The sequence below is a fragment of the Nestor notabilis genome, unplaced genomic scaffold (genome assembly GCF_000696875.1).
Source record: "Nestor notabilis isolate BGI_N333 unplaced genomic scaffold, ASM69687v1 scaffold25965, whole genome shotgun sequence".
NCBI classification, from domain to species: Eukaryota; Metazoa; Chordata; class Aves; order Psittaciformes; family Psittacidae; genus Nestor; species Nestor notabilis.
In genome coordinates, this window is record NW_009930965.1 from 40470 (window position 1) to 62134 (window position 21665).

A 21665-nucleotide genomic window follows, 5' to 3' on the forward strand; every position below is an offset into this window, starting at 1 on the left:
ATTCCAATGCTGGCTACTCATGCTGTGTCTTCCTGAACCCTCTAGGCAGGTTCATGAGCTTCAGCCTAGAGAAACAGCCGTAACTGTGAGGAAGCAGCTCCTGCTCTAGCCCTGTTCCCACCCTGTTGTCCTGCCAAGGCTCTGGGACAGCGGTCCTGGGGATAGTTTGGAGTGCAGAGGAATACTTTTCATGTGACATCCTCTCCCTAAAGAAGCACTTGAATGGATTTCATACAAGCAGTTGAAAGCCATCAAGACACTAAGAATTTCAAAATTGAATCTTAGAGATAAGAGAGGTAACTTTATCCCATCTGGAAAGCAACTTCAACAGGACCACTGGGGCAAGGCCCTCACCTGCATGAGCCCATGAGCACCACTGAAGGGCTTTTGTTGAGGTTTGGTCATTTTTAAAGTAAGGCCCATACACAACAGTTGCTTTATAAATCCCTTGAGTGTTTACATTTCAAGTATTAATAAGATATACTTGAAAGTTAAACAAAAAGCTTGTAATTACAAGTTTCAAATAGTTCCACAGAGCAACAACTTCTGTGGATAGAGATGCCTAGAGCATTGGCTTCTTACCACCCAGCTTTCATGGCAAACTCCAGGCCTAGTATCTTTATATGGAACAAACCACATGAAAGTCAGCTTCTAGCACCTGGGAAACTTCCAGAACTTTTGGGATCTTAGATGCTGCTTGACTTATTTCTTATAGTACAATGGAGACATTAAAGGAGATAAACATACAGAATTACTAAAAAATAATTTACATAGGTTTGGGAGTTCTAACATTAACACTTAACTAACAAGAAGGATGTATCAAATTATTCACTGAAACTTCCTAGTGAGAAGTTACTGTGGTCAGCCATGAACATCAGATTTCAGCCTGGAATGCTTATTTGAGCCTTTACATTTGCCTACACACTTCATTTAAGCTATAGCCTGTGTAGCTCAGACACCCCAGGTGCTCCAACTCCAGCAGGAAATGGAAATAGACTCAAGATTCCGGTGATGAAATATGCTGTCCTGCTGACTGCTAAAGGACAATTAAAAACCTTTTGTCTTTGCAGTTATTTCAGTCCTAAGTGACCTACAGCAGTGAAGGATTGTCTGTGATACATGTTGCAACAGATTTGATTTATTCTATTTTTAATTAGTGTCTCAAGCAGTAGGAATCCCTTGGGGAGACTTCTGCACTGTCAGGAAAAAGTTTCTGACCTTCAGCCTCAGATTTCATTTGCTCACTTCGATCTCATCCTGCCCTCACTCACATCCCCACCTCCACCTCTTGTCCACTTCCCATCCTGGCAGTACAGCCCTTTATACACTCAGACCCTAATGACTACAGACTGCTGCATCGAGTGTTGCACAGCCAGACATCTCGTGACTCAAAGCTTTTCTCCAAGTCATGTACAATTAGCGTCCTCCTGAACTGTTTTGGATTTTTTATCCTTTCCTTCAGGTTTTATTTCCCCACCGCCCTCTGTCAGTGGGAGTATTGTTCTGGCCATAGGACAAGGGGCACTTTGTTCAAGGGTTCCCAGAACTCGAGTGGAGCGTCCTGCGTGAGGCAGATCGTCCATCCTTCCCTTCATCCCTCCATCCATCCCTCCATCCATCCCTCCTCTCCCTCCAGCCGCACCAGCTCGGCTCTCTGGCGAGGGCTCCCTCTGCTGGGCGGCGCGGTGGGTGCCGGCTCTGCCCAGCCCTGCGGAGAACAAAAACACACAGTAAAAACCAGCAAAAACGGCGCCGGAGCGGGTGCTGTCGGCGGTGCCAGCCCCCCTCAGCACCGGGGGGCCCCTGCATGGAAAGCCGTGTGTAAAACCCGATCATTATTGTTGCTGGTAATTCACGGAGTGCAACACCACCTCTCGATGCACACATAATTCTCCAAAGGCAGAGAGTGTTTCCAGTGAGGGAACACAGGCATTCAAGTACCGAAATACAGGCTAGTTTTGTGCTTCTCTTTTACTTTACATGCAAAAGTTACTCCTGCAGCTCAGTGGGTTCTGTGTTCTCCGAGCAAGAGATTTATGTACTCTTACCTTGCAGTGCTAGAGATTGCTGTAGAAGGGCCTCAATCACTGCTGCCAATTAAAAATAAACTATGAGAAATGGCTTAAAACAATAATCAAGCAGGAAGACAAATTTCTTTTCAGAAATGGAAGACTACCTTTAGGATTAATATAAACTTATCCCAGCTGGCAACTTTGGCAATCAGCTTTTTCAGAATATGATTGCTTTCCTGCTTCTATCAGGTTTCTGTCACTTTGCAGCATTACCGTAAAAACTGGATTAACAGAAAATCTCTGCAGATAAAGCCTGCATTATTTTAACAAGTGTTGTTGCAGGGTGATGTCTTAATTTTTAATCAGAATATTATTTGTATCATAGCACAACCCCAGGCTACACATTGAACCATCACAGCATGACAGCAATCCCAGGAAGTTTAACACCTGCCAGATAAAGCACAAGGACCAGAGATGCTGTGAAAGAATGTATGTAAGATCAGTAGCAGGGCCAAGATTAAGATCTCCATCTGCCAGACTCTCCTATCTACAGGATCACATTGTTTCCTATCAAAATGTCACGCTGTGGAAATGATGAGTGCCATTGGATTACAGTCCAGCAAATGCCTCACAGCAAGGCAGGGACATTAAGTACGAGTCCACAGGAACAAGTGAGAATACTGAATAAATCTGCTCCTTTATCCCTTTTTTCACTAGGATAGAGAAAGCACAGGCTAGAGAAGCAAACTAAAACCAGATACTCCTTAAGGGACTGGTGAGCAATATTTGATGTCTAAGCCAAAATAACTTCAAGGGGATGGCAGTGTCGTGACTGACTCAGAAGTGCTCCTGCTCCAGCTCCAATTCCCTGTGGAGAAATATAACACCACACTTGCATCTCTTGCTCTGCTACACAGAAACCAATCTTCTGCCAAACTCTGGCTGACTGGTAAAAGCAAAATGAAACATTTATGCATCAGATAGCTCAGATGAGCACTGTCACTCATTCATTAGCACAGACACTTTAATGAGGATGGGTTACAATCAGAGGGCCCGTTACTGATGCCACCCCAGGGGCACAAGGCTTTGTGTGAACAAGTCAATGAGTTTTGGGGAACCCAGGTGTTTTCCACCCATATTGGACACCCTTTTCCTAACCCAAGGAAAGTAACATCATCTTGTTCATAACAGAAGTGGCTGTGTGATGAATGAGTCAGAATTTTATATCCTTCCTCAAAAATTGCAATTATTTCTCTTTCTTACCTAGCACAACCTTTGCAAAATCTGTTCAGCTAGTGAGAAATAAGCAGCTACAAACTTGGGAAAGGACTTCTAAACCGTAGCTCTTCCCTATATACTGCAGACAGCCTGTTGAGCTGACAGTAGAAACCTTTACATCTGACATGTATCCAAACTGTGAATTGCTAGCTTTAGCATTTATGGGACAAAGGTGACACTTCATATATACATCTATTTTCAGAAAAAAAACAGGATTGAGACAGTAATCTGTACAACCAAGATTACTAAGAAATCCTGTTTGCAAACCAAGTCCTGTTAAACCATCCCTGCAATGACCCTGCCTCTGAACTTCTGTTCCCTTAGTTCCTTATTGCCAGACCCAAACTATTTGAAAGGTTTGCTTAGCATTTTTACACTGGAAGAAAAGTGAGAGATAGACACACTGCATAAGCTGATGAAGCTATTCAGCCTACTGTCACCCAAGGTCGTAAAAGATGAGCTAAGACTGCTGACTTTAAAATACATGCTATGCTAACCTAGTAGGGGCCCAGCTAAGGCCATGCAAACATTCACAAATCCGCAGTAAAAGAAGTATCAACGCAATGAATGGAACAGCTGGAAGAGACAGAGGCTGTTGCATCTCCGCAGCAAGCCAGCTGAAGTTAAGGAATTTGTTAAAGCAAAACGCCCCATTACCAGCCTGCACCACACACAGTACTAAAGCATGGGGAAGGCTGCAGAAACATGCCATTAGAGACCCTTTTCTAGCCATAACAGCAATTCAATAGTTCCCATAGCAAAGTGTTATTTAAACCCTGCTCAAGCATTTCTACTTTACCAAAGAGCTGAAGATACTGAAAAGAACAAAGAAATAATCCCATGACAGAACCTGGAAGTCAAGGTGCTAAGCACAAATGTATCCAAAATCAGAGATGTTCAGAGAGGCTAGGCCTATGCAAACCGGCCAGCCGTCACTGATGGTACACACAAAACACTGCTTCCACAGACTACCATGAACATACACAAACTGAACTTCCAGATCTCCCAAGAGACCTGACGAAGCTCACGCTGATCTGGCATTTGGCCTCCAGGACCCAACCTATTCCAGGGGGAGGTGAAACCCATGATGACCACTAACTTGTCCAACATCCTCCAGCGTACTGATGAAGGTGTATTTGGTTCCACAGCAGAAAAGGCACAAACCTAATTCCTACAACAAGATAGATTAAGAATATTAGATTGGGTTGGGAGCAGAGAACAAGGAGCCTGGAGGTGTGTCAAAATCACAGGTTGTAGAATAAACAGAAGGGGTTCTGTTAAGGAGTCTAAAAATGAAAATGAATGGGACAGTGATGGAGCTAGCTGGACTATGTCCAGACTGGCTTAGCTTGGTAGAGCATAGCAGCTATGTCCACAAAACATATCAGTGGCTGCACCATGATGTAGTGGGGAGATCCATAACATCAGCAAGCAATGTTCTCCCTGTGCTCAGTTAGGTGGTGTTTTAACACTGTGAAATGCAAACACAGTTCTCTCAGTACAGACCTTGATAGCAGCATACTTAGGAAATACTGAAATACAGAATAGCATTTTTACTCTTCAAAAAGAATCAATCAGTTTCACATCAACCATTCGTTTAGCAATATGCTAATAAGAATGGTTACAGAACCTTTACCCCTTTACCCTCCACACTAGCATAACTAAAGGATCTTGACACACAAAATCATTTTATGAAAGAAAAAAAAAGAGAATTAAAAAAATAATTATAGAGACTCTATCTTCTGTTTCAAATAGGTTTTATTAAAAATAAAAATAGCTGTGTCGATACACAGTATAGATTCTTCCAATACCTTACCAAAGCAGAGATGATGATTCTTGCTTTCTGTAATTCCCACAAGAGTCCACTGCTCCCACACATTGCATTAGGTCAGAGTGCCACAACCACCACTAAAAAGACAAATGGACCTACCCTGCACCGTTAAAAACTTTTTGCTTTGCTGTAAAGATAACTCCAAGAAATGAACCCAAACAGTCTAGAAAAGCCATTCCCCCTTACAAATCAGTGTTACAGCGCGCCAGAAGATGGCACTGCTCGAACTCAGTCTGAATCTGCACATTTCCGCCTAACACAGCCAAAACACCGGCTGTTAAGGCTCTCCCTGGAGAGACTGGTTCATGCACTACACAAGCTAGTAACAATTACAAAACATATGGCATTTGCTTTAGACAGAGAAAACGCACTTCCACATCAGCGCTTTAGCAAGAGCTAAACTACAGGTCAAATATGTTAGCAAAAGGCTTAGTTGAAGACTGCAGGAGTACTCATTCCAAAGTTCATCTACCTTTTTTCCCACCTTTCAACTTCATGTCTTTTGCCTATACCTGCTTCAACGGAATGGGCACCAAATCTTCTGCTTTACATGAGGCTAAAGGGAACAAAAACATTCTGGATTTAGTCTGCAAAACAGACTAAATGACTAAGAGCTGAGGTGTACAATATTCACACATTTAAGTAGTTGCCAGAACACAATTTTTATCATGAACTGCACTGTATATTGTCTGCTAAAGGAACACCCCAGGAAAGCTAACCGTTATTAGTGATCAGGTTGGATGTGGACACACAATTCCTGAACCTCTTTAACAACTTACTGGTGTCACTACATGATTTACAGCCTCTTCATGCCTCAGTTTCTTTAACTAAAGAGGCAGTAGCCAGTTGTATGGCAATAGTGTTCATATGTTTGACAAGCATCATTTTTGCATACATTCTGAAAAATATTAAACACCGAGCAAAAGATAAGATACAGAAGAAATGTGAAAGATTTTTCTGAACTGTAGAATTTCACAAGTTTCAGACTAAACTTTTTAAGGCAAGGGACAAAAGTGGTCAGCAGCCTACAAATCCATCACCACTCATTTAAGAACTCAAAATATGCTATGGGAACATACAATTTCAATAAATTATGAAAATACCTTGGTGGAATATCGTAAAAACTAAATGAACTTGAAGAAACAGTTGAGATACTTGTTTAGTATTCTGTTTCCTTGGCCAACACAACAACAACAAACTTCAAAATGATAATAAAAATATTTTTATAAGGGAAAGATGTATGCTGCCCTAAACATACTGACTGTCCACATGTTTTTGCTGCCTCGGTGTTACTTTAACACAAGCTGCACATAGTTGCAAGCAGTTAGAAATAATAGTACTACATGCATTGCAAATCTGACCTGTTTCAAAAGACACATTTCATACATGCTGCCTACATAATAATTCCTATACATCAAAAAGGTCCAGGTTTTGATAAAAACACTGCAGAATTCAGTTTCCCAACAGGCTAACTTGATAGCAATATTTAAATATCTGTGATAAATTTGGTAGCAGTTTCTTTACAGAGGGATGGAGGGGACCATCTGACGTCCTCAAGAGCACTTAGCCACTGTGAGAGAGATCATTCACAGTCCAGCCTTTCCAATTGCAGAGGATTTCCAGTTAAAAGCATCCGTGCCTCAAGTAGAATTGCATGTCAGATTGTTCATTAAGTCAAGAATCAAACACCGTGCATCCACTTCTTGTCTTTAAAAGGAACTTCTAAATCTTATGTTCAAGAAGTGTATTTGCAGGAATCAGAGACAAGAAAAGCCTCCCTAATTAATTTTCAATTATCTTTAACATTTGAAGGATTGATATGAAAAACTCCTTAGGAGTTGTCAGAGCTGGCTACTGAGTATGCCTTTAGTAGGATAGCCATGCTACACAAGCAGAGTAAATTAAGTCAATTACCTTGAAAAGATTTTATTTTGATCCTTCAACTAACAAGAAAGATGAACATCAAAGCAAGAGAAACAGTAATACAAGCAAGTATGTTTGTCCTGCTTGTTGAGAGTCCTGTCATGCAGCTTACACAGAAGAAATCATGCTGTAATACTGTTCAATGAACAAGCAAAACTGTTAACTGTTACGTGATCTAAGTGAAGAGACAGCTAGAGTTTTAAACAGGATGACAATCAACTTATCTTAAACTAGGTCTTCAAACACCAATGTAACATCAAAACACAGGCCTGTATCAAACTTATTTTTGGATAAATCACCTTCATTTATGACATTAAGTATTATACATATATACTTATAGAGAAATAAGGCCTTGAAAAACAAAAACTAAAAAATCAGCACGCTCCAGCCAGATAAGGAAACAAAGATTTATTAGAAACTGATAGTTTTATAGAGCTAAAAAGGTAAACATACTTTTAAGAGACCGGGAGTACACAATTGACCACAGTCATCATCGTAAAGGCACATAATAAAAACTGAATTTGAAAGACTCCATCTTTTCAACAATTGAAAATATCATTACCATCATTTTCAATACTCATAATGGCACTTGCACACTAGAAACAAAATGGACCAAGTCTAGAGGATAGACACCGCTGAGGTCATCTTCCCATCACACACACACAATACATTTGCTCATTGGTCACAGTCAAACAAAATGGATTGGGAACTGAGCTCACAAATCCCACAAAGATACAAGAATGTTGGCAAAACCAAGAAACATTCAGGTCACAAAGGCATTGTACACATGGATGATTTGGATAGAATGACCTTTTGTTTTGTTTTTAAAGAAGTGCAAAGTCCAAGGTTCCCCTAAAGGGAAGGCCAAAAGGCACAGCTAAAGCTGCCGTTTTCTGAAATCTGATAAAACAACATTTTAGAGTACAAATTTTCTGGAGTTATTATATATCAGTTTACGGTGAATAAATACCAGCCATGGAAGCATTAAACACATATTAACACCTGATTGCTGTTCAAAAACTCCGACCCAAATAGCATGTGTAACAAGAGAGGTTCAGGCAGTTAGTTATGTTTGCTTGCTTATTTGGTTGTTTAATTACAAAAAAAGGGGGGTGGAGGGGATCCCTTAATCACCTTACAGGAACAAAGTTCTCCCTTCAGTAATCCAATTTCACAGATGTGGTCTAAGGGCAGCTGCTTTTAGAAGGTCAAAGTAAGTATAAAGATAATCTTGAATTTACAAAGATTAAGACACCACACATTGCAGAAAGCAGGAAAAGTATAACAAATGAGTTTGGCAATAATTGTTGCTCTCTTTCAGTGTTCAGGCCTGAAGACAACTGAAATGTGCCCACCCCACCCCCAAAGGAAGTACATAGGAAAACCTAATGTTCTGCATTGATGAAGTGCTGCTTTGTTTTTTTGAGGAGCTGTTTCTCAAGCACTAACTAGTTCTGTGTGCCTGCTTTGCTCGTTTCATTAACATCAATCTGATGGGCACCTGAGATCAGCAGCCCCATTTGGTCACTTTGACAAAATGCTTCATTATTTTACTACCCAAATTTCACACACACAGCCACAGCATGCACAGAAGACTGTGAGGGAAAAAGGATTTCTCTTGCATGACAAACCTGTAAAATCTTTACATAATAATGCAATCCTCTAGTGGCTAAAAGCACATAGTGAACAGTAGCCCTCTGAGTAAGGGAAAGAACGGAGAGTCCAAAATGAGAAGCATTTCTCTCCCCAGGGCAGCCACAATTAGCTCCACTATGAACTGCACTATGATCACTATCAGCTTAATATGGGATCCTCCACTCCATTTTTAAATGGCAACTTGCACTTGTATGGAATGGATCTAGTAACCAAGCTTTTCCTGTTCCTGTATATGATGATCCTATAAAATGTGCAGCTGTAATCCAAAGCTTGGCATGGTTAATGGTGCTAACATTTACAAGTGCAATGAAAAGCAGGTCCAGCAAAGCAAATCATGAAAATCACTGGCTGTACTCTAAAAATACCGTGTAAATCCATTTGAGGTATTCCGATACCATGGAACAGCAGTTTCTCAGGCTCTTGTTCTCTAAATAAAACATTTAAAAAACCCCAAAAAGCTTGCCTGATGATAAAGGTGATGGGCTATATTTTAATGTGTTATTCTATCCTTATCTGTATTCAAGATGCTGTTTCTTACAAACTTAACATTAAGTCTTCAAAAATAACAATAGTAAGTGCTTACTTTTAGGCATGCAAAATGTTGCCTGTGAATTGCTTAAGTATAGGCAGCGTGACAAAACAAAAAGTCACCTTCATATATTCAGTATCAAGGCAGTATAATCTTCTCCTACCTTTGGTTTGATCCAAGCCAAATACACATTTAGAGGAGAAAAATACAAAAAAAAAAAAAAGCCAATGAGTAAAATACATACAATTTCTTGAAAATATAAACAAATTGCTGATTTAAAGATAGTTTCTTGATTTTTTTTTAACTCAGTGACATTTAAAGTGCAATATAGATATCTGTTTAAAAACGGTGAATTAGAATTTAATAAAGTTTCTTCCCAGTTCAGGGCAAAAGTAGAAGTTGCAGCATCTCTCCACAAAGATCTGTCTCCAATTATGAGAGCAGATTACTTGAGAAATCATTTTTGTTCTGGTGTTTCCAGCAACATTAGAAGCATCTCACCTTTTTCCTTCATTTCATGCTATTCCCAAATTCTGCTTCATTTTTTCATATACAACATAGCTGATGCTGACAGCTGGAAGCACTTTCATAAAATTAGGGGCTATGCCCCTGTAAAGTCCTCTGATTCCCTCTGTAGCAATAATTCTTTGAAATAGACCGACCATGTTTAGTTGTGGCGCTCCTTCCACAGAGGCTAGAATAAAAACATAATGCATTACACAACAGTTCTGGTAACATTAACATTCTTAATCAAGTATCAAACACCTGGGTAGTGAGCCTACTACCACCTCTAGGGCCACTGATTAAAAATTGAGTCCTCACAGAGGGGGACATCTCTTTAATCCTAGACATTTGAGAGATACCCACATGTGTACATCCCACTGAAAAGCATTATCCACCTACATTCCTTTGGAAATCCAGGCTCCTATCCTTAAGTCTGTGCACAAATATATTAAGCAAAAACTCAGCTATGAAACTCTCTATTTGAAATGTCCTCCAGAGCAAACATGGTTGTCTACCTTCACAGGATGACTCAAGTCTCTTCCTAAATTTTAAGAGATAAAATGAAAACATTTTAGATTTTAGGAAAGTGTTCCCAGACTATGACAGGAGCTCTATGCATAGTAGTCTTGTATGGAACGTGGTACTCAGAGCACATAGACCGCCAGTGTCTGAAATGTTACATCTGAATCAAGTATGATGAAGAACAATGCTGGGGATAAAAGGAAGAAGGGACCAATGTTAAGAAGGATTTTCCAGATAAATCCTTGATTTTCCAGGATGGGTTTTCTTTTTCCCATGTCTCTGCTACAGCTATTCCAAATGATCTAATTCTGATGCGACCACACAGAAATATTTTCAGTACAACAGGACTCACCTTGAGCCTGCATGCGTGTTCTGATGAGAGCAAGAGGGTAACTGGCTAACTGCCCGCATGTGCTGGAAACAGTACCACATCCCAACAGTACAAAAACACCTGGGTTAGCGGAGCTTGATGCATAGTGTTCTAGCCACGTACTCTTTAAGAGCTGCCAAGATATAAATTTAAATACTAAGACAAGAGATCAGCATTCAAGAAAGTAAACAAATACATCTTTATTCATAACAAAACTTAGGGGATCAATCCTGAGAAGCACCAATCTTGCTACATGCTAACTTTTAAAGTGCACAAGTAAACACCTTAGCACACGGGCAAGGACTTTCACCAGACTGTAGTAGTTAGTGCCTAGAAAAGAAATCCTTAAGAGATATAGCAGCAGGAGACCTGTTAATACTTTGGAGAGGGGAAACACAACTCAGTATCCCACAAAACCTCTCACAGCTGTGCACATCACCCCATGCAGAAGCAAGGATGCAAACTGTAGTAAAGACCTTCCATTCTGCTTTGAAAATGTTTGCTTAAGCAATTCTGCTGGTTACTGCTGTAGTAGGAAAAAAACCAGTGCGTGCACCCGAGTTACTTAACACACTCTGAAGCAACATCTAGCAGGCAAAGTAGATAAAACATTTTAATTATTGCTGATGGGTGGAAAAGGTGTCAGTTCCTCTGAAAGGGAAAGACAATGGTGTTTCAAACTCCTAAGACCAACTGTATGTCAGTCACAAAGAATTCTGGTGACATGCAGAGACACACAAGGAATTCAGGTCACTATAATCCATTAAAAATCGGACTAAACGACAAAAAAAAATTATTAAGTATCATAAATGCTGGATAGGTAACATGATATCATATCAGGATTTTAAGGCCCATATTTGCAATAGAACAGGTATGTTAAAGTCCAACAGGCTTAGTTGAGTATGCAAGCATGTTGCATTGCCAAGGTCTATACAATCCTGCCTTATGAGTAGATTTCTTTTTTGGTACTGTTGCATGTAAGGGCCCATTGGCACAGCCACTCCTCCAAAAAGGGCAAAGATAAACTTTACAGTCTAGACTAGGGGAAATTCATTTGTGTATTTTAAATTGAAGGCAACTTTAATATCACAAGCATATTATAAATCTAACTAATGATACAGTATTCTGAAGGATATTTAACCTTTCCGTAAATTAACTAATGAAAGCTACATGCATTCAGTGATCTAAACTCACCTCATAAACAGCAAGGTCAATGCCAGCATAAGGAATTATACCCAGAATATTAGGAATATAGCCTTTGTAGAAGGCCTTTACACCTTCTCTTTTCAAGATCTTCTTAGCACAGTCAAACATCCCAGAATATTGCCCTGTTTTACCCACCGCCAATCTGGTCTTTAAAACCTAAAAAAGAAATAACAGTTGTCTTAATTACACACATATTTATGAATGTATTTTATCAACACAGGAAAACACAGTATTTCTCTGCTCTTTCAATTGTCTGGACCTGCTTTGCATTTTGGTACTTAAAATCTCCTTTGTGCATGGTTAGCTGTAGGCTTCTTCAGCTTTCTCCTTAGTGCAGAGTAGCACACATACTACCATATGCCATCTTAGAAATTATTAGGCTTTTTGAATTTCGTTTTAGCTTTCTTTCCTTGATTAAAACAGGCATATTTTTTTTATAAACTTGAAGGCAGCAGTGCAAGCAATATTTAATAGAAGCATTAGCTGAAGAACAAGTGAAAGCATTAACATACTAGCAGATAACACTTCTGATCTGGGAAAAGCAAAGCATATTAGGAAAATAATCTTTCAAAAAGCATAGCACAGAGGTAGTTAAAAGGTATAAGGATTGTGTCTTACTACTGAAACACAACATCTGATTAATAATGGAGATAAGTCTATACAGCATCTTAGGACAAAAAATAAAAAAAAAATTAATAACAGTATCCAAAAGAAACCACAAAAGAAATTTCCAGAGCAGAATGTGGCCTACTTTAAAGCCTCCTAAGAATGTAGCTTCCTCAGGAGTTTCCTGGCCCTTTGCTTTTCTTTTACTTAGAAACACCCTTAAAAAAACCCAATTCTAGAACAGTATTATACCTTTGTTAGGAAGATCAAGCATCTTACTGCAGAATAGTTCACCTGTCTCCATTGATCAGTGTAATCCAGATTATCTACATAACATTTCAGATATTCTATAACTTAACCCATCTCTGTACTCAGGCTAGCTGTGATTCAGTGGCTCTAACAGCAAGGATGCTATTTAAAAAGAGATTATTACTGCCAGCAATGAAAACAGCTGAATTCTATTCCTCTTGACACTTCTCCCTATAAAAAAGCTATTTAGGTTACATTTTCCATTGCTTTCAAATCTTGATGTTAGTACTTGTTTGATCCCAGACACAATATATATTTCAGTTATTTACACAAGATAAACTTTCTGGGGGACCACCAGTAATGGAAGTACGTCCTACTTCTATTAAAAAATAAAATAAAATAAATTAAAATCAGGATATTAAATAGCTACCCTCTAGCAGTTAACATATTAACACTAGTTAAATTGCAACATGTGTAGTACCACATACAAATATGTACCACAAACAGCAGCTTATCCACCCAGCCTCAAATGTAGCCATCATATTCTCCTTCCACACTAATCTCCCTATCAGACGCAGCTCCCAGTCGTAATGAAGCATAACTTCACCAGTTCAGAAACACACAAGTCTATTACTTGCTTACATACAGTGGAAAGAAGAATAATGCCCAATTTAGAAAACATTAGAACATGTACTGAATTTTATTTTTCCCTGCGCTAAGGTTTTACTTAAACCTTGCTTTAGACGATATTATACAGCCAAATACATAGAAAAATGGCATTTATCAAATAGAACATAGTATATTCTAAAATGCCTGGTACTGAAATTCTAAAAGGAAGTCCAAAGTAAAAATAAATTAGGATCTAAGAATACAGAGGAATTACTACAATATTTTCAAGAGCAAAATAGGTTTTATCTTGGAAATGAACCAGATATTTGGCAAAGTCTCCAATGGAAGCAGACTTTCTATTACTTACCTCCATGGGATAAATAGAAGTTTGTGCTGTTGCTCCAGCCAAAGAACCGGATACAAATCTTTCTATAGTGCCTAAATTTCCATCATCCTTAGTAAGTATCTTCTTATACTGTTGTTAAAACACATAAAATAAACATCACATGCTTTTTAGGAGAGACAAGAGTTACTACAAGTGGCAGGAGTACAGTACAAAATGTCTTTTCAAGCTGTAATTACTTTTTTACAGTTATGTTTACAAACCCAACAAATTCAGTGCTATGCTTACTGCAACCCTGTGGACAAAGATTCTCAAGAATAGAGAAAATATTCCAGCCTGCAAAAATCCTCTACATTAAACACCTCTGCCACACACAGTACTGTCGGGTATTCCAAAGACCCATCATAAGGGTACTCACGCTATGGCTTCTAGATAACAAAGTGGAACCCAACTCCCTTGCAGATCCAGCTCTCCAATCAAAGAACGAAAGACGAACTAGCATGTTCACAGAGGCAGAGAGCTGTACATACTGTGTCATCCAAGACAGAGACACCACCATACAAGAATGCCCCACCAGCCCCCAAAAAGCAAAGCAAGAGTAAGGTAAAATGTGCATTTCAAAAGCTGCTGTTGTCTTGCAATGTACCAAAGTTTACTTAATGTTTTGTTGCTTTTATTTCACAGTTGTACACAGACGTTCAATATGCTCATTTTGTCTTACCTGATGCACTAGCAAGCCCCACAGAGAAAAAAAATAAAGCTCATTTAACTACATGAGAATGAGAGTTCATTTTCCAAAGGAGGATTAGGCCTTAACATGATGCTTAAAGCTGATTCAGAGGTAAATATAACTCTGAAATCCAGGATGAAAGCATCTTACATAGCGCCATTATATTTGACTCAAAAAGAATCCTCTATAAGTTCAGCTAGCATAATGTGCTAAATTTTCGGTTGTTGTCACTTCAAAGCAACAAACTCGATCTTTACTCCACATAAAGCCATGCAGCCTGGAGAACAGTTTAAAATGTATGACAGACACCACTTATAATACAGTAGCAAAATCTGTCTAATATCCAATATTCTAGTAATTCTATTAATTCTATCAATTATTCTATTCTATTAGACTATTTTAAAATGTGAAAGTCACTCTAAAATTACTTCGACAAAATCCACAACCATGCTAAGAACTCCTATATAATACAGAAGGGCAACTAATGGACAGTGAGAGTGATATAATCTCATTTTCATTCCCGATTTATAATCCTACCTGTTCATAAGCCCAGAACTTAATAGCTGTTTCAGGAGCTATTTTCACAACATTTACACCGTTTCCCCTCCAGAGGGATCGGATACCACCTTCTTTCAACATTTGCTTAAAACCGTTGGCTATATTCATTTTGTTTGATTTTGAACCATGAACCTAAAAGTAAAAAACACAAAGTCATAGTAAAGAACACTACTCTGATTAGGTTGTAAAACTCATCACCTGAGTATTATATTGTTTAAATATATCAACTAGCAAAAAACACAACCAGTACCAAAAAAAAAAAATCTTATTTTAGTGGCACAAGTACTATAATATTTGATTACAATTTTGCCAATATGACAGTGGAAAAAATTTTTTATGAATAAAATATGGAAAATGTCAAAACATAACTAGGCTTACAGAATTTTGATATTGTATTTGGCTATCAGTTTTCCATAACAGCTCTCTCAAAACTGAATTGATACTGGCAACTAAAAAGTTCTTGGACATTGCACCTACCTGCATCATTACTTTAAGGCGATCTAATGGTGCTGTGCCTGTTCTAGAGACAGCACCAGCCACTCCTCCTGCCAACAGCTGTTTCCACCACTGTCCAGTCTTTTTCTCTTCCTCCGTGAACTCATCTGGAACAGTCAAACTATCTCCTATATCCAACACCTATTAGAATCCAAAGGAAAGATGTGCAAATAATTTTCTCATTCCATCACCTCAAATTTTACCAAGAGCTCTAATTCCAAATTAACCTACCACCTGAGAACATGTAAATAAAATGCTAGTGAAAAATAAAAAAAATATCTCTAGTGTACATTCTATAATTAACTTGCTATGGATTGCCATTGCTATTCAATGAATAGCAACTTCTAATGACTTCTACATAGATACTGAGCAATACCACCACAGACCCACCATTTCAAAGACTGCACCATCATCATTAAAGATTATGTTGAATTCCCTCCTCGACCGTGGCCCAAACGACATTCTCTCATGATCAGTAGACCTTCACAGTCAGCACTAAAGCTTGAATACTTATATGCTGTCGATAACCTTTCACCGGACAGCCTTCTAGGATTAGTTTAGTAATCTCCTAAGGATGCTAACAAGAGATTTCTCTCTCATGGTAATTTATTCACACATATGTGGGATCTTGCCACCCCCACCACCATTTTAAAGTAGCCTTTTTATAGCTGATGTATTGGAATATTCTATTTCTGGTAACTTCTGTGTATTACCTTACAAAACTACAAGTTTGACTAATGTTTTATACATTGTTTTATCCTCAGTTACACTGAAAGGCACACGAATGATGTTTTTCAACTGTAAAAGTTTGCAGGTTCATTAAGAGGTGCATGTTCGTATTACCATACAATTTGATCGAAAAATACTACTGTAGGCATTAGCAATAAGGCTGTCCAAGACACAGAACTATGGAATCTCACGTATCACTTAAACATAGTCGCTGCTCTTCATGCAATTTATAATCACGATATATGAGGAAAAAATACACTGTAGATAATGCAAAACCAGTATTATGCATAAATTTAACCTATAAAGAAGCAAGAACGTTTTCATAACTGATAAGTACTGACCAGAAAGCATGTTAACTGATAAATTTTTTAACAACTGTTGATTTTAATTGTTGACACCACATTCCTAACTTATGCTGCATTCCCAATCTGTTAAGTAAGCAGAATACTGTTTTGATCATTTGGAACACAAGAATTGCAGGATACAGATTATAGATATAGCCACTGGACAAGCAGGATAAGCACTAACTATTTTGGATACTGAACATAGATTATTTGGAAAATTATTTCATCTTTCTGACATTCACGGTTTCCAAGTAAGGTGTCATCAGTTGCTCAACTACATAGAATCATCAAAAGGTCAATCAGAACCCTTAAAATATTAATTCAGTGTTCTTAGAGATGTTATGCATATCTACCAGGGTTTAAACCTTGTGTCTACCAAGCCCTGAACACAATTAAGAAAAAAAGCTAAATTTTAGGGTGTTTATAACAGAAGGCTATCAATTCACATTAATTCTATCCCAATGCAGTTATGTGCTTGGAAGAGTCTGACAGCAATTAAAGTTTTACAATAAAAACAGCATTGGAAGAGCTGTCAATGCCAGCCAGACATGTGAGGTCTCACATCTGCTCTTATCTGAAAGACCAGCTGTGCTGCCATAAAGCTGGATTTTGCTTGCTGAGATAACTGGGTCATCAGCTGACTGCCACACAGTCAGGTCACAAGAGACTTCTAAAATTGTTTCGTGGGAGTAACTAATGACATTCCATAATTCACACAAAAAAAAAAAAAAAAAAAGAAAAGAAAAGAAAACCTCTTATGTTAAATAATATTAATATGAAACATTTTATTAAAGCAAAAGGGTGTTTTCCACTAAGTAAACTGGCACTAGGACTATTTGATCTCATAGCAGTGCTTCAACTGTTTTCATCAGCAAACAGGGAGCAAACTCTCTTCCAGCAAGCATTTCTGAACAGAGGCTGAAGTGTGAAACACTCAAAGTTTTCAGATCTCGAACAGTTTTTTTATTACTAATACCTGAAGATATAAATGGTCTTACTTATATTGAAAGGAATCTGTCTTTACCTAACTATATGGATTACTCCAATAATTCCTCAGCAAACAGGATTACTGTTAGTTTACTTACCCTATTATTTGTTCTAAAAAGCCTGTCACTGAGGTGGCCAGAGCTCCATTCAATAGCAACTTAAAAAAAAATTATCTGTTCAGTGGATAACCTGTTGCTGTATATTCTGTCATTCTTAAATGAAACTCTACAGCACAAAAGAATGTGAGAACATGTGCAGGGAAAATCACCAATGACACCAGTGATTTTAAGATAGTAATAATGTTACTATATAAATGCAACTACTTAACTAATTTCAACATAAGAAACACTTAAAATGTTTCTATAATTTGTTTCAACACATGAAAAGTGCTGAACATAACAATGTATTGTACTGTGAAAAGAAAATTATTTAATATTGTGATTTTGATCTTTCTGCTAAATATCTGCCAAGGGAAAAAAAGGATTCCTTCCTAAGAATTACTGATGGTTACTGGCAAAGTTTAGATTAAATTCATTGTTCAGAAGAACCTCTCATGACACTATTGTGCTTGTAAATGGGAGAGCATGAAGACAAAAGGAAATCAAAACAATCTTAAATACATGTATGCTTAAAATGTAACAACTGTGAAGCTGTTATACTCAATATTGCAAATTTACACAGCAGAGCTGCACTAAGTTAAAAGGAAAGTTGAACTTACAGTGGAATGTTTCCAGTATCGAATTATTTCCTCAATGTCTGTAGCTGGGTTAAACATAAAATGATCTCTCCACTCATTCCAGTCTACTGTCATTGTCCCGTCAGCATCAATACTAGAAAGAAATTAAACAGAACTGTTAAGGAAATAGTAATAGGGATGGAGTTTTGCTCTGTTTTGTTGACTTCCCCCCAGCTCCTTTCTTTTTTATTTAATACTGGCCATCGCATCAGTGACAACTGACTATAAATTCCATACGAAGACGTCAAGGCTGAATCTACCATGGCCTTCCCATACCATGCTTTTCTTATCCAAGGGCATCTGGCATATTCCATTTAAACACAACACTTTGTTCTATCAACAACATTTACAAGGAAACAAAGTAACATTCTCCTCCCAGAACAAGATGCTCAAATATCAACTAGACTTACTATCACCCAAGAAGAGATGAAGCATATAAGAATTTCTTTAAAGGCACCACTGAAGGTACCAATGCTTTTCAAAATTACAATCCCATTTATCCTGTTCTCTGAATTATAAAAATATAATAATTAATATCACAAAGAAGCTTCAAATCTTAAAAATATAATAATTCCTGACCTTTGCAGGATCTTTTCTGCCTGTTTTTCTGAAATGTTTATACCCAGTATCTTGAGAGACTGGACAATTTCTGATGCTTCAATTTTTCCTTGAAAAATAAAAAGAAAGATGATACATGTTTAAAACATGGAGCTTAATACACTTTGCACCTTGGAGCTCACTAAGTTTTCTTGTAACACCTACACAACAGCAAAGATCATTTAAAATCAATTTAAACACAAATTATGTATTTTGATTGTCTACTACAAGGACTGAGTGAAGATAAGTACATTAAAATCATGCAATCAAATGAGATGCAAACATCCATTGAGTTAAAAAGTAGTTAATCTTTAATAGATACTTAGAAACTTCCATACAGTTTCTCCATCTGGGGAACAAAGAGTCCCAAATCAACGGACCTCGAAAATAATAACAAGGAAAAAAAGACTACAATAGTTTACTATTTCTATCTATAGTAAACTATTATTATGATCTTTTTAAGGAAAAGAAGTAGAGGTTCCATATTCACAATTTTTTGTCTCTGGTTTAGACAAAGAATATAAATGAAGATAACTTTTAATGCAGAGCTTTTTCACACAATGTTTGAACAAATAAATCAAGGCATACCATCATTGTTTTTGTCCAGGCTCTTAAATGCCAGTTTCATCTTCTTCTCATGATCTTTAAGATACTGCATAAATTCTTCGAAATCTAGCTGTCCATCCTGGTTTGTATCTCCAGCTTTAAAAATTTTCTGTTGAGAGAAAATTCAACATTTGACTTTTCCAAGTTACAGCAGGTCACAAAGCAACAGCAGCATGACACTGCCCTAGTTTTAAGGAAAGCTTCATATTGGTCACTTAGGGAGTCAAACCAGGAAAACACATAAGCATATGCTTAAGAGATATATTTTGGTTTTGGAGTTTAACACACTCAGTATTTTCATAAATAATGATTTCTTAAATCTGTCTTTGCTGCTGAGTGTTTTCTCTTTTATTTACATAGCTTTCCTACTCAGATTTTGAAGTTTCTTAGCAGCACTGGCAAGTTACACCTACAAGTATCAAAGACATCTTTGTGTGTGAAAACATAGTTTTTAATAAAGGGAAGTTGCAGCAGCCCCCTCCAAGTGTCAGCCTGTAATTGCTGAGGCTTGTCTCCAAAGGCAAAACCCTGAGAAGCATGAAGCCCAGGCTAACAAGCTCTGCAGGATTTATGAGCTCAGGCTTCATGCCACAGCAAGGGTTGCAGAGAGCACAGTGGGGCAGAGGAGAGGAAAGGCCCATAGATCACTGCTTTCACCCCATCTTGTGCTTCCACAGCACTGCTGTCTCCTCTGACAGGATGGGCAGGAAGCAGTCAGGGAAATCCACCCAAAAACCCTGCTCCAGAACACAAGATTTAAGGGGAACTTATGCCTCATCCTTTGATATGGGCATCAGTCCCCATGGTTTCCCCCAAAGTGTGAAATCCTATAGGAGCAGCACTTTGTACAAGATGGACAGGAGACCAAACTGATAGCACAATCTCTTCCTTAACTTGCAGTAAGTTTCAGAGTACTTCAGGGTACATGTAAAGCATATGCCAAAAATTCTTCAAAACTTCAATTCTGCAGACTGCCTTGTGCAACAGTAGTTTCTGAATAAGCAAGATTTGCATGGCTGTTGTAATCTGCAAAATCTGGTTTTAATTATTTTGTTCAATCCTTTATAATTAGTGTAAGTCCTCAAAAGACCAAAGTCCAGCAAGTTCTAGCCTACAGAAATTAAGCATAAAGGAAGCTGAAAACTCTGGAGTGTTTGCTGCAGGTGTCTGAAAAAAAAAATAATAATAAAAAAAAAGAATATTTTATTACATTTATGTTGCCTCCTTTATCTTTCCTATCCCACCAAAAAAGAGATGTACTTTATGTTTAATCTCAAAAAAAAAAAAAACAACCAAGCAAAACCAACAAAACCCCACCCAAATTCCTAAGATTATCATAGATTTCTCAATGAAAGGGAGGAAGTTAATATGGCATGACACAGTGCAATAAGGAAATTATCTACCTCCTATAATACAGCAGTTATGCATAATAAAATTGACTCAAGTTACCATATACTCGGAGAAACGTGTTTGGTATCATCTTAGAAAAATAGCGTTCTTAGTATACTCATAAATTCAGCTTGATTGTGACATCTACTAATAACCTGCCAACAGAAATATACCCATCAATTCAGTTTCAAATCCTTACCAATATGGTTAGGTCTGTGCCTTACAAAGAAAAATAGTTTATACTTGTTGAAGTTTATGGATGCATTTCTGACCATGACCTTCTAGCAAGGTATTAAGAAAGGCCCCTCCCTCAAAGACACTGCAATCTCAACACATCTTGTACTCCACACATGGCATCTCATACTGCAGGATCTGAGCATCCTGCTAGACTCCCACAAGCTACTGAGAAGATGTAATTTACATGTCAGTCATACACACACTGAGTGAATTCTGATCAACATAAATTGTTACTATTCCCTACTACTATCTGAACTACACAAACAAGAATGTAGAACAAGGGAAGTGTTGTTCTGGCTCACAGATATGACAAATCTTGAACTAAATTACAGTTACAAAACGTCTGCTGCTGAGGATGATGTGAGCCAAAGAAAACGGAAATTCCTATGAGGTTTAGAGCACTGGCAATTAGTGTGTGTGAAGGGGACCACCTTCCATTTCATCTGCCAAATAAGCAGATTTTATATTGCAACAGCTAGAAAAGGACAAGCACAAACATACTCTCCATTCCCAACTTTTGTTTTTACAGTTATTTTCTAGACTTCAAGCAAGCCTCAGCCACTCTCAGTGCAACAGAACAGAAGCAATGGGAAACAAAAGCATATGCTTTCACTGAGCA

The 21665-nt window shown here is 38.0% G+C and overlaps 1 protein-coding gene across 1 annotated transcript; it reads right to left on the bottom strand.

The window, feature by feature from the left end:
- Positions 1-9500: 9500 nt before the first annotated feature.
- On the bottom strand, positions 9501-19529 carry SLC25A24 (solute carrier family 25 (mitochondrial carrier; phosphate carrier), member 24; the record flags this gene model as incomplete). Its single annotated transcript, XM_010015671.1, has 9 exons — positions 9501-9923; positions 10608-10758; positions 11820-11987; positions 13663-13770; positions 14906-15058; positions 15404-15562; positions 18200-18311; positions 18797-18884; positions 19403-19529. Coding segments are annotated over 9 exons (1245 nt in total), but the record flags the coding sequence as incomplete, so codon positions are not given.
- Positions 19530-21665: the final 2136 nt, after the last annotated feature.